The 12873-nt window shown below is 37.2% G+C and overlaps 2 protein-coding genes and 1 long non-coding RNA gene across 5 annotated transcripts in view; 1 reads left to right on the top strand and 2 right to left on the bottom strand.

Moving 5' to 3' along the window:
* The window catches only part of LOC127930360 (UPF0764 protein C16orf89 homolog), an 8631-nt gene extending 5683 nt beyond the window's left edge, over nt 1–2948 (bottom strand). The window contains exons 1-2 of the mRNA XM_052520033.1: nt 2469–2948; nt 1063–1215 (exon numbers count right to left, since the gene is read on the bottom strand). Of these exons, the coding sequence (XP_052375993.1) occupies nt 1063–1215; nt 2469–2643 (328 nt within the window). The 5' untranslated portion in view covers nt 2644–2948. The remainder of the gene's footprint in view (nt 1–1062; nt 1216–2468) is intronic.
* Nucleotides 2949–4833: 1885 nt separating this feature from the next.
* LOC127930236 (uncharacterized) lies at nt 4834–6499 on the bottom strand. Of its 3 annotated transcripts, none has more exons than XR_008137401.1 (3): nt 6450–6499; nt 6288–6365; nt 4834–4901 (listed from the first exon to the last, which is right to left on the bottom strand). It is a non-coding gene; the product is annotated as an uncharacterized LOC127930236 (long non-coding RNA). The 3 variants fall into 3 exon arrangements; XR_008137402.1 differs by lacking the exon at nt 4834–4901 and adding an exon at nt 5412–5679; XR_008137403.1 differs by lacking the exon at nt 4834–4901 and adding an exon at nt 5803–5835.
* Nucleotides 6500–8255: 1756 nt separating this feature from the next.
* The window catches only part of LOC127930361 (chitobiosyldiphosphodolichol beta-mannosyltransferase-like), a 36500-nt gene continuing 31882 nt past the window's right edge, over nt 8256–12873 (top strand). The window contains exons 1-3 of the mRNA XM_052520034.1: nt 8256–8975; nt 9141–9218; nt 10120–10223. Coding sequence (XP_052375994.1) covers nt 8684–8975; nt 9141–9218; nt 10120–10223 — 474 coding nt within the window. The 5' untranslated portion in view covers nt 8256–8683. The remainder of the gene's footprint in view (nt 8976–9140; nt 9219–10119; nt 10224–12873) is intronic.

Raw genomic sequence — 12873 nt, forward strand, 5'->3', positions numbered from 1 at the left:
AGGAGGGGTTAGGAAGGGAGAGAGGGAGGGGGCAGGGAGGGAGGAGGGACGGGGTTAGGGAGGGAGGCAGGGAGGGGTTAGGAGGGAGGGGTTAGGGAGGGAGGGAGGGAGAGAGAGAGGGAGGGAGGGAGGGAGGAAGAGAGAGGGAGGAGGGGGTTAGGAAGGGAGAGATGGGGAGGGAAATTGGGGAAGACAGGAGTGGAGCATAGAAAGTTAGGTGTGTGTGTGTGTGTGTGTGTGTGTGTGTGTGTGTGTGTGTGTGTGTGTGTGTGTGTGTGTGTGTGTGTGTGTGTGTGTGTGTGTGTGTGTGTTCTCACATTGGCTCCCAGCATGAAGTAGAGCAGCTGGTGAGAGAGGGAGTAGTTAGGACATCCAAACCTCGTCATTGTGTCACGACATGACTTGGTCACGATGCAAGGAGTCCCGTTGTTCTTCCTGACAAACCATCACATATACAGGCACACAGGCACGCGCACACAGGCACACAGGCACGTACACGCACACAGGCACACAGACACACAACACACACACACCATATACAGGCAGAAAAATGTATTAGCAACCTGGTCAACGGAAGCTGTAGGCCTTCTGGGTTTTATTACCCTCCTACTGACACACTGAAATACATGAGATTTAGTGAGGCATCACCTTGTGCCGCTCAATAAGCGCTGTGTGTGTGTGCGTGTGCGTGTGTGTGTGTTTACCATGTTCCCAGTAGCAGGGTCATACACTTGTCGCTCTGCGTCTCATCGTAACACTCCATGGTTCGACCGGAGGAGTAGGCCAGAGAGGGATCTGTGGAGCCCCACTCATGAGGTACTGACCAGAAGGTCCAGCTCAACAGAGGCTCAAACTCTACGAGAGAGAGAGAGAGAGAGAGAGAGAGAGAGAGAGAGAGAGAGATGAAAGTGATGAAAGTGATGAGAGAGAGAGAAATGAGAGAGAGAGAAAGAGAGCGAGAGCATGAGAGAGGAAGAGAGAGAGAGGGAAATGTAGAGAGGGGGAGAGAGAGGGAAAGGTAGAGAGGGGGAGAGAGAGAGAGAGAGGTGTAGTAGTATTTACCTCTGTAGTATTTGGGGTCAGTCTTCTCCAGCTCGGTGACAGCCTTAGCCAGGCTCTGGTCCAGCCTCCTGACCAGGGTTACCGTAGCAGTGCGCTGAGACCAGCTCAGAGGGTCAGTGTGGGGCCACGTTCTCACTGCTTCCTTCAACTCCGCTGGGGCCCGGAGAACAAGGACATGGAAAGAGATGTTTTCAAAAGAAATTCTGTAATTATTAAGTGACTGAAGTCATCTTTGGCTCTCCTATCTACAATGTTGACACTGCCCACAAGAACACAATAACAAACTTTGATCAACCATAAAGGTTTTGTATTTCATATAGACAAAAATAATCACAGCACATACTGTTTTCTTTCAAATCCACATGCCACATAGCCAATCAGACAGCCTGGAGAACTGTGCCGTGTTATGCGGGCCACATAGCCAATCAGACAGCCTGGAGAACTGTGCCGTGTTATGCGGGCCACATAGCCAATCAGACAGCCTGGAGAACTGTGCCGTGTTATGCGGGCCACATAGCCAATCAGACAGCCTGGAGAACTGTGCCGTGTTATGCGGGCCACATAGCCAATCAGACAGCCTGGAGAACTGTGCCGTGTTATGCGGGCCACATAGCCAATCAGACAGCCTGGAGAACTGTGCCGTGTTATGCGGGCCACATAGCCAATCAGACAGCCTGGAGAACTGTGCCGTGTTATGCGGGCCACATAGCCAATCAGACAGCCCGGAGAACTGTGCCGTGTTATGCGGGACACATAGCCAATCAGACAGCCTGGAGAACTGTGCCGTGTTATGCGGGACACATAGCCAATCAGACAGCCCGGAGAACTGTGCCGTGTTATGCGGGACACCGCAATAGCGGGAACGGGAAGCATTTGGTGCATGCTGACTTGCTGAGCCAGCAAATAGTCTAACAAAACAACCACATAAATAGACTACACTTTAATGTCCAGACATGTATCAAAAATAATCCACGTTTCCTCGACATACAGTATATTTCCTCGCATATTTGGGTAGTCTATGTGCATATTTGGGTAGTCTATGTGCATATTTGGGTAGTCTATGTGCATATTTGGGTAGTCTATGTGCATATTTGGGTAGTCTATGTGCATATTTGGGTAGTCTATGTGCATATTTGGGTAGTCTATGTGCATATTTGGGTAGTCTATGTGCATATTTGGGTAGTCTATGTGCATATTTGGGTAGTCTATGTGCGCACTTGTATTCCGTTGGACCTGACTAAGATCCTTGTGGATCGAAACGTCCTCATTAAAGGTGCTAATTAGGAGGATATTTGATACACCGTATCAGATACAGTGTATGCTACAGTGTGCAGACCTCACTGTTCCCCCCCATATAGAATGATAACTAACGGCAGTGATAATAATGACGCTAGTATACTACTCACCCTGCAGGATGATGTACCCGACCACTCCGTCTAGGTTGATGTTACGGTGCTCTTGCTCCAGGAACGATGCGCTTTTGGCGAGGCTGGCTAGAATCACATCAATGACCTCCTCCTGCGCCGCATTGGTGGCGGAGAAAACAAGGACAAGAAACACCTCTACTACAAACCGAGCCATGTTCTGATATAGGCTACTAAAAGTCTAGCAATAGCCGCCCGAGGCTAAACCCCAAACGGGTGACGCAGCGCATATACCTGATTTGCAAGAGTGATTTGCAAAGGGTGATGTGCTTGTTTGGCGTAAAACGAGCTGTCACGTGGCTCGATCGATTGAGAAGCTGGGAATTCAGTTTTATTAAATTAGGCAAATGCAATGTGTGCTAGTTGCATTTCGTCCATATCGAAATGGTTTCTTCAAGGAATTTGATTCAATGCTTTGTAACTTCCTGGAGTAGCCAGAGCACATTCTAATCTGCCTGTGATGGAATTTGAAAATATAAAGTTATTATTGAGGGGTACAGAAAGTGTAAGAGAGGGGGGGGGTGTCTTTTGTTAGACACTCATCAGACGTGTTTAATTAAATTAATGTGAATATAAATGTCATACATTTGATGACAGAGATGAGGGGTGCAGGCATTCATAGTGTAAACCAAGACAGTTATTTTGTCCAATGTATAGCCTTGCCTACACCGAAAACCAGATAGGGGAAATGAATAGATCATGTCTGTGGTTTATGGCTACATGTAGTTACAGTTATATAGTTACATAGTACCTGTAGTTTAATAGAGTCTCTATAGTTACAGTCATATAGTTACATAGTACCTGTAGTTTAATAGAATCTCTATAGTACCTGTAGTTTAATATAATCTCTATGGTTACAGTTATATAGTTACATAGTACCTGTAGTTTAATATAATCTCTATGGTTACAGTCATATAGTTACATAGTACCTGTAGTTTAATAGAATCTCTATAGTACCTGTAGTTTAATATAATCTCTATGGTTACAGTCATATAGTTACATAGTACCTGTAGTTTAATATAATCTCTATGGTTACAGTCATATAGTTACATAGTACCTGTAGTTTAATAGAGTCTCTATAGTTACAGTCATATAGTTACATAGTACCTGTAGTTTAATAGAATCTCTATAGTACCTGTAGTTTAATATAATCTCTATGGTTACAGTCATATAGTTACATAGTACCTGTAGTTTAATATAATCTCTATGGTTACAGTCATATAGTTACATAGTACCTGTAGTTTAATAGAATCTCTATAGTACCTGTAGTTTAATATAATCTCTATGGTTACAGTCATATAGTTACATAGTACCTGTAGTTTAATATAATCTCTATGGTTACAGTCATATAGTTACATAGTACCTGTAGTTTAATAGAGTCTCTATAGTTACAGTCATATAGTTACACAGTACCTGTAGTTTAATAGAATCTCTATAGTACCTGTAGTTTAATATAATCTCTATGGTTACAGTCATATAGTTACATAGTACCTGTAGTTTAATATAATCTCTATGGTTACAGTCATATAGTTACATAGTACCTGTAGTTTAATAGAATCTCTATAGTACCTGTAGTTTAATATAATCTCTATGGTTACAGTCATATAGTTACATAGTACCTGTAGTTTAATATAATCTCTATGGTTACAGTCATATAGTTACATAGTACCTGTAGTTTAATAGAATCTCTATAGTACCTGTAGTTTAATAGAATCTCTATGGTTACAGTCATATAGTTACATAGTACCTGTAGTTTAATATAATCTCTATGGTTACAGTCATATAGTTACATAGTACCTGTAGTTTAATAGAATCTCTATAGTTACAGTCATATAGTTACATAGTACATGTAGTTTAATAGAATCTCTATAGTACCTGTAGTTTAATATAATCTCTATGGTTACAGTCATATAGTTACATAGTACCTGTAGTTTAATAGAATCTCTATGGTTACAGTCATATAGTTACATAGTACCTGTAGTTTAATAGAATCTCTATAGTACCTGTAGTTTAATATAATCTCTATGGTTACAGTCATATAGTTACATAGTACCTGTAGTTTAATATAATCTCTATGGTTACAGTCATATAGTTACATAGTACCTGTAGTTTAATAGAATCTCTATAGTTACAGTCATATAGTTACATAGTACCTGTAGTTTAATAGAATCTCTATAGTACCTGTAGTTTAATAGAATCTATATAGTTACAGTCATATAGTTACATAGTACCTGTAGTTTAATAGAGTCTCTATAGTACCTGTAGTTTAATATAATCTCTGTAGTTACAGTCATATAGTTACATAGTACCTGTAGTTTAATAGAGTCTCTATAGTACCTGTAGTTTAATATAATCTCTATAGTTACAGTCATATAGTTACATAGTACCTGTAGTTTAATAGAGTCTCTATAGTACCTGTAGTTTAATAGAATCTCTATAGTACCTGTAGTTTAATATAATATCTATAGTACCTGTAGTTTAATATAATCTCTATAGTACCTGTAGTTTAATATAATCTCTATAGTACCTGTAGTTTAATATAATATCTATAGTACCTGTAGTTTAATATAATCTATATAGTACCTGTAGTTTAATAGAATCTCTATAGTACCTGTAGTTTAATATAATCTCTATAGTACCTGTAGTTTAATAGAATCTCTATAGTACCTGTAGTTTAATATAATATCTATAGTACCTGTAGTTTAATATAATCTCTATAGTACCTGTAGTTTAATATAATATCTATAGTACCTGTAGTTTAATATAATATCTATAGTACCTGTAGTTTAATAGAGTCTCTATAGTACCTGTAGTTTAATAGAATCTATGAAGTTACAGTCATATAGTTACATAGTACCTGTAGTTTAATAGAATCTCTATAGTACCTGTAGTTTAATATAATATCTATAGTACCTGTAGTTTAATATAATATCTATAGTACCTGTAGTTTAATATAATCTCTATAGTACCTGTAGTTTAATATAATCTCTATAGTACCTGTAGTTTAATAGAGTCTCTATAGTACCTGTAGTTTAATATAATATCTATAGTACCTGTAGTTTAATAGAATCTCTATAGTACCTGTAGTTTAATATAATATCTATAGTACCTGTAGTTTAATATAATCTCTATAGTACCTGTAGTTTAATATAATCTCTATAGTACCTGTAGTTTAATAGAGTCTCTATAGTACCTGTAGTTTAATAGAATCTATATAGTTACAGTCATATAGTTACATAGTACCTGTAGTTTAATAGAATCTCTATAGTACCTGTAGTTTAATATAATATCTATAGTTACAGTCATATAGTTACATAGTACCTGTAGTTTAATAGAGTCTCTATAGTACCTGTAGTTTAATAGAATCTCTATAGTTACAGTCATATAGTTACATAGTACCTGTAGTTTAATAGAATCTCTATAGTTACAGTCATATAGTTACATAGTACCTGTAGTTTAATATAATCTCTATAGTACCTGTAGTTTAATAGAATCTCTATAGTACCTGTAGTTTAATAGAATCTATATAGTTACAGTCATATAGTTACATAGTACCTGTAGTTTAATAGAATCTCTATAGTACCTGTAGTTTAATAGAAACTCTATAGTTACAGTCATATAGTTACATAGTACCTGTAGTTTAATATAATCTCTATAGTACCTGTAGTTTAATATAATCTATATAGTACCTGTAGTTTAATAGAATCTCTATAGTACCTGTAGTTTAATATAATCTATATAGTACCTGTAGTTTAATAGAGTCTCTATAGTACCTGTAGATTAATAGAATCTCTATAGTACCTGTAGTTTAATAGAATCTCTATAGTTACAGTCATATAGTTACATAGTACCTGTAGTTTAATATAATCTCTATAGTACCTGTAGTTTAATAGAGTCTCTATAGTACCTGTAGTTTTATATAATCTATATAGTACCTGTAGTTTAATAGAATCTCTATAGTACCTGTAGTTTAATAGAGTCTCTATAGTTACAGTCATATAGTTACATAGTACCTGTAGTTTAATATAATCTCTATAGTACCTGTAGTTTAATATAATCTCTATAGTACCTGTAGTTTAATAGAATCTCTATCGTTACAGTCATATAGTTACATAGTACCTGTAGTTTTATATAATCTATATAGTACCTGTAGTTTAATAGAATCTCTATAGTACCTGTAGTTTAATAGAGTCTCTATAGTTACAGTCATATAGTTACATAGTACCTGTAGTTTAATAGAGTCTCTATAGTACCTGTAGTTTAATAGAATCTCTATAGTACCTGTAGTTTAATATAATCTCTATAGTACCTGTAGTTTAATATAATCTCTATGGTTACAGTTATATAGTTACATAGTACCTGTAGTTTAATAGAGTCTCTATAGTTACAGTCATATAGTTACATAGTACCTGTAGTTTAATAGAGTCTCTATAGTACCTGTAGTTTAATATAATCTCTATGGTTACAGTCATATAGTTACATAGTACCTGTAGTTTAATAGAATCTCTATAGTACCTGTAGTTTAATATAATCTCTATGGTTACAGTCATATAGTTACATAGTACCTGTAGTTTAATAGAATCTCTATAGTACCTGTAGTTTAATATAATCTCTATGGTTACAGTCATATAGTTACATAGTACCTGTAGTTTAATATAATCTCTATGGTTACAGTCATATAGTTACATAGTACCTGTAGTTTAATAGTCTCTATAGTACCTGTAGTTTAATATAATCTATATAGTTACAGTCATATAGTTACATAGTGCCTGTAGTTTAATATAATCTCTATAGTACCTGTAGTTTAATAGAGTCTCTATAGTACCTGTAGTTTAATAGAATCTCTATAGTACCTGTAGTTTAATATAATCTCTATAGTACCTGTAGTTTAATAGAATCTCTATAGTACCTGTAGTTTAATAGAATCTCTATAGTACCTGTAGTTTAATATAATCTCTATAGTTACAGTCATATAGTTACATAGTACCTGTAGTTTAATAGAATCTCTATAGTACCTGTAGTTTAATAGAATCTCTATAGTTACAGTCATATAGTTACATAGTACCTGTAGTTTAATAGAGTCTCTATAGTTACAGTCATATAGTTACATAGTACCTGTAGTTTAATAGTCTCTATAGTACCTGTAGTTTAATATAATCTATATAGTTACAGTCATATAGTTACATAGTGCCTGTAGTTTAATATAATCTCTATAGTACCTGTAGTTTAATAGAGTCTCTATAGTACCTGTAGTTTAATAGAATCTCTATAGTACCTGTAGTTTAATATAATCTCTATAGTACCTGTAGTTTAATATAATCTCTGTAGTACCTGTAGTTTAATATAGTCTCTATAGTACCTGTAGTTTAATAGAATCTCTATAGTACCTGTAGTTTAATATAATCTCTATAGTACCTGTAGTTTAATATAATCTCTGTAGTACCTGTAGTTTAATATAGTCTCTATAGTACCTGTAGTTTAATAGAATCTCTATAGTACCTGTAGTTTAATATAATCTATATAGTACCTGTAGTTTAATATAATCTCTATAGTACCTGTAGTTTAATAGAATCTCTATAGTACCTGTAGTTTAATATAATCTCTATAGTACCTGTAGTTTAATATAATCTATATAGTTACAGTCATATAGTTACATAGTACCTGTAGTTTAATAGAATCTCTATAGTACCTGTAGTTTAATAGAGTCTCTGTAGTTACAGTAATTAATCATCACTGGTCGGCTACACTTTTAGAAAAAAGGTATTCAAACAGGTTCTTCGACTGTCCCCATGTTGGGTTCCATGTACAACCCTCTTGGGAAAGAAACTTCAATATGTACACATGGTTCCTCTTGGCATTTAACTTTAGAATTTTACCAGTCAGAGCTCGTTTTTTACGAGTTCCAAGTTGTCAGGAACGCAACTGAAGTCGGAAGTCGGAGATTCACAGTTGTTTTTAACGCGGCACGAGTCCCGAAATGTAAAATACAATTATATGGTAAAAAAAATGTCTTAAATTGAAGCAAACGGAACGTAACGGGGAGGGGATACCTGATTTTGTGCATTAGAGACTGTCGGTTTAGTTGAACAAATGTTTGGTCTAATGATTACACCGTAGGTGCACGGTACCTTTAAATCCCAGTTGAACCCCTCCTCCCCGTCACGTCACACCGAGACACGTCATCAGTCACAACAAACATGGCGGATGCCGGTGCATCTATGACTCTAGCCACAATTTCACTGATAGGTTTCGCATTACTGGCAGGGTTTTACCTGACCACTTTAAATGCACTATGGACACTGGTCTCCGTTACTGTTACTGCCGTGTTGGTGTCCCAGTTATTGCGGAAGTTACGGAGAAGAGACGCGTTGACGGAGCGGCGTGTATGTGTGCTGGTTCTGGGGGATATCGGACGCAGCCCTCGCATGCAGTACCATGCCCTTTCACTCAGCAAACACGGCTACAGCGTAACGTTTGTTGGATTCCCTGGTAAATGAATAGATTGATTGTGTTATATGTATAAATACGCATGGAGCTATACTTTAATTTGTGGTCTCCCTGCTGGCCGGGTCCCAGATGTGTTTGTGCTCTTGCCAACTCGAGCCCTTCTGACTATTCTTCTCTACTGTGACAACATGTTGTGGTTATTGTCAGGTACCAAGCCTCATCAGGATGTGATTGGAGATGAGAGGATCACAATCATCCCAATCACAGAACTTAAAGGACTCCAAGGTACTGGAACTGATCTGGAGAGGAGTTTACAGCATTTATTATTACCGTATATTTATACCATATTACTGTATATTTATACCATATTACCGTATATTTATACCATATTACCATATATTTGTACCATATTACTGTATATTTATACCATATTACCGTATATTTATACCATATTACCGTATATTTATACCATATTACCGTATATTTATGCCATATTACCGTATATTTATGCCATATTACCGTATATTTATACCATATTACCGTATATTTATGCCATATTACCGTATATTTATGCCATATTACCATATATTTATACCATATTACCGTATATTTATGCCATATTACCGTATATTTATACCATATTACCGTATATTTATACCATATTACCATATATTTATGCCATATTACCGTATATTTATACCATATTACCGTATATTTATACCATATTACTGGTTACGTATACTATATTACTGTATATGTATACTATATTACTGTATATGTATACCATATTACTGGTTACGTATACTATATTACTGTATACCATATTACTGGTTACATATACTATATTACTGTATACCATATTACTGTATATGTATACTATATTACTGTATATGTATACCATATTACTGGTTACGTATACTATATTACTGTATACCATATTACTGGTTACGTATACTATATTACTGTATACCATATTACTGTATAAGTATACTATATTACTGTATATGTATACTATATTACTGTATATGTATACTATATTACAGTATATGTATTTCATATTACCAAATATTTATTCCATTACTAATATATAACAGTAATGGATGCCATATGCCATAATATAGCCTGGTTCTGAGAGCCACTACCAGAGAGCACTGAGACAAAAATCCATCTGTCTGTCTGTTTCCAGTGGGTCCTAGGATGGTGAGCTATGTTACCAAGGTGATTCTCCAGTCCCTGCAGCTTCTCCTGGTGTTATTGAAGACTGATGTCCAGTCCCATATTATCATGCAGGTATAGTTCTACAATACACTCTGCTGTGTGTGTGTGTTCTATATTCTCATGCAGGTATAGTTCTACAATACACTCTGCTGTGTGTGTGTGTTCTATATTCTCATGCAGGTATAGTTCTACAATACACTCTGCTGTGTGTGTGTTCTATATTCTCATGCAGGTATAGTTCTACAATACACTCTGCTGTGTGTGTGTGTGTTCTATATTCTCATGCAGGTATAGTTCTACAATACACTCTGCTGTGTGTGTGTTCTATATTCTCATGCAGGTATAGTTCTACAATACACTCTGCTGTGTGTGTGTGTGTTCTATATTCTCATGCAGGTATAGTTCTACAATACACTCTGCTGTGTGTGTGTTCTATATTCTCATGCAGGTATAGTTCTACAATACACTCTGCTGTGTGTGTGTGTTCTATATTCTCATGCAGGTATAGTTCTACAATACACTCTGCTGTGTGTGTGTGTGTGTGTGTGTGTGTGTGTGTGTGTGTGTGTGTGTGTGTGTGTGTGTGTGTGTGTGTGTCCCCTATATTCTCATGCAGGTGTTTCTACTACAATACAATAAACATAATGTAAACATTCCCACTTATTGACTGTACGAACTTGCAGAAAACCTGTGAACTTTCACTTATTCTGTTCTGTAACCTATCATGTCATATGTCCTGAGACATCTACAGATACTGCTGTGATTCCCCCCAAAACAACAGTTAGGATGCTGTTTGTATCCTGAGACATCTACAGATACTGCTGTTATTCCCCCCCAAAACAACAGTTAGGATGCTGTTTGTATCCTGAGACATCTACAGATACTGCTGTTATTCCCCCCAAAACAACAGTTAGGATGCTGTTTGTGTCCTGAGACATCTACAGATACTGCTGTTATTCCCCCCAAAACAACAGTTAGGATGCTGTTTGTGTCCTGAGACATCTACAGATACTGCTGTGATTCCCCCAAAACAACAGTTAGGATGCTGTTTGTGTCCTGAGACATCTACAGATACTGCTGTTATTCCCCCCAAAACAACAGTTAGGATGCTGTTTGTGTCCTGAGACATCTACAGATACTGCTGTTATTCCCCCCAAAACAACAGTTAGGATGCTGTTTGTGTCCTGAGACATCTACAGATACTGCTGTGATTTCCCCCCAAAACAACAGTTAGGATGCTGTTTGTGTCCTGAGACACCTACAGATACTGCTGTGATTTCCCCCCAAAACAACAGTTAGGATGCTGTTTGTGTCCTGAGACACCTACAGATACTGCTGTTATTCCCCCCAAAACAACAGTTAGGATGCTGTTTGTGTCCTGAGACATCTACAGATACTGCTGTTATTCCCCCCAAAACAACAGTTAGGATGCTGTTTGTGTCCTGAGACATCTACAGATACTGCTGTGATTCCCCCAAAACAACTGGTAGGATGCTGTTTGTGTCCTGAGACACCTACAGATACTGCTGTTATTCCCCCCCAAAACAACAGTTAGGATGCTGTTTGTATCCTGAGACATCTACAGATACTGCTGTTATTCCCCCCAAAACAACAGTTAGGATGCTGTTTGTGTCCTGAGACATCTACAGATACTGCTGTGATTTCCCCCCAAAACAACAGTTAGGATGCTGTTTGTGTCCTGAGACATCTACAGATACTGCTGTTATTCCCCCCAAAACAACAGTTAGGATGCTGTTTGTGTCCTGAGACATCTACAGATACTGCTGTTATTCCCCCCAAAACAACAGTTAGGATGCTGTGTGTGTCCTGAGACATCTACAGATACTGCTGTTATTCCCCCCAAAACAACAGTTAGGATGCTGTGTGTGTCCTGAGACATCTACAGATACTGCTGTTATTCCCCCCAAAACAACAGTTAGGATGCTGTTTGTGTCCTGAGACATCTAGAGATACTGCTGTGATTTCCCCCCAAAACAACAGTTAGGATGCTGTTTGTGTCCTGAGACATCTACAGATACTGCTGTGATTTCCCCCCAAAACAACAGTTAGGATGCTGTTTGTGTCCTGAGACATCTACAGATACTGCTGTTATTCCCCCCAAAACAACAGTTAGGATGCTGTTTGTGTCCTGAGACATCTACAGATACTGCTGTTATTCCCCCCAAAACAACAGTTAGGATGCTGTGTGTGTCCTGAGACATCTACAGATACTGCTGTTATTCCCCCCAAAACAACAGTTAGGATGCTGTTTGTGTCCTGAGACATCTACAGATACTGCTGTTATTCCCCCCAAAACAACAGTTAGGATGCTGTTTGTGTCCTGAGACATCTACAGATACTGCTGTGATTCCCCCAAAACAACTGGTAGGATGCTGTTTGTGTCCTGAGACACCTACAGATACTGCTGTTATTCCCCCCAAAACAACAGTTAGGATGCTGTTTGTGTCCTGAGACACCTACAGATACTGCTGTTATTCCCCCCAAAACAACTGGTAGGATGCTGTTAATGTGTTTTGCTTTAGTAAAGGGTGAATTTAATGTTGGTTTTAATAGTGTTTATTAAGGACCTGACCTGTCATTCTATTCTATTCATTCTATTCTGTTCTATTGTGTTCTACTTATTTAAATTCTATTCCGTTCTATTGTATTCTATCCTACTTCTTTAAATTCTATTCATTCTATTCTGTTCAGTTGTACTTGC

This window comes from Oncorhynchus keta, chromosome 5 (assembly GCF_023373465.1).
Source record: "Oncorhynchus keta strain PuntledgeMale-10-30-2019 chromosome 5, Oket_V2, whole genome shotgun sequence".
Taxonomy (NCBI): domain Eukaryota; kingdom Metazoa; phylum Chordata; class Actinopteri; order Salmoniformes; family Salmonidae; genus Oncorhynchus; species Oncorhynchus keta.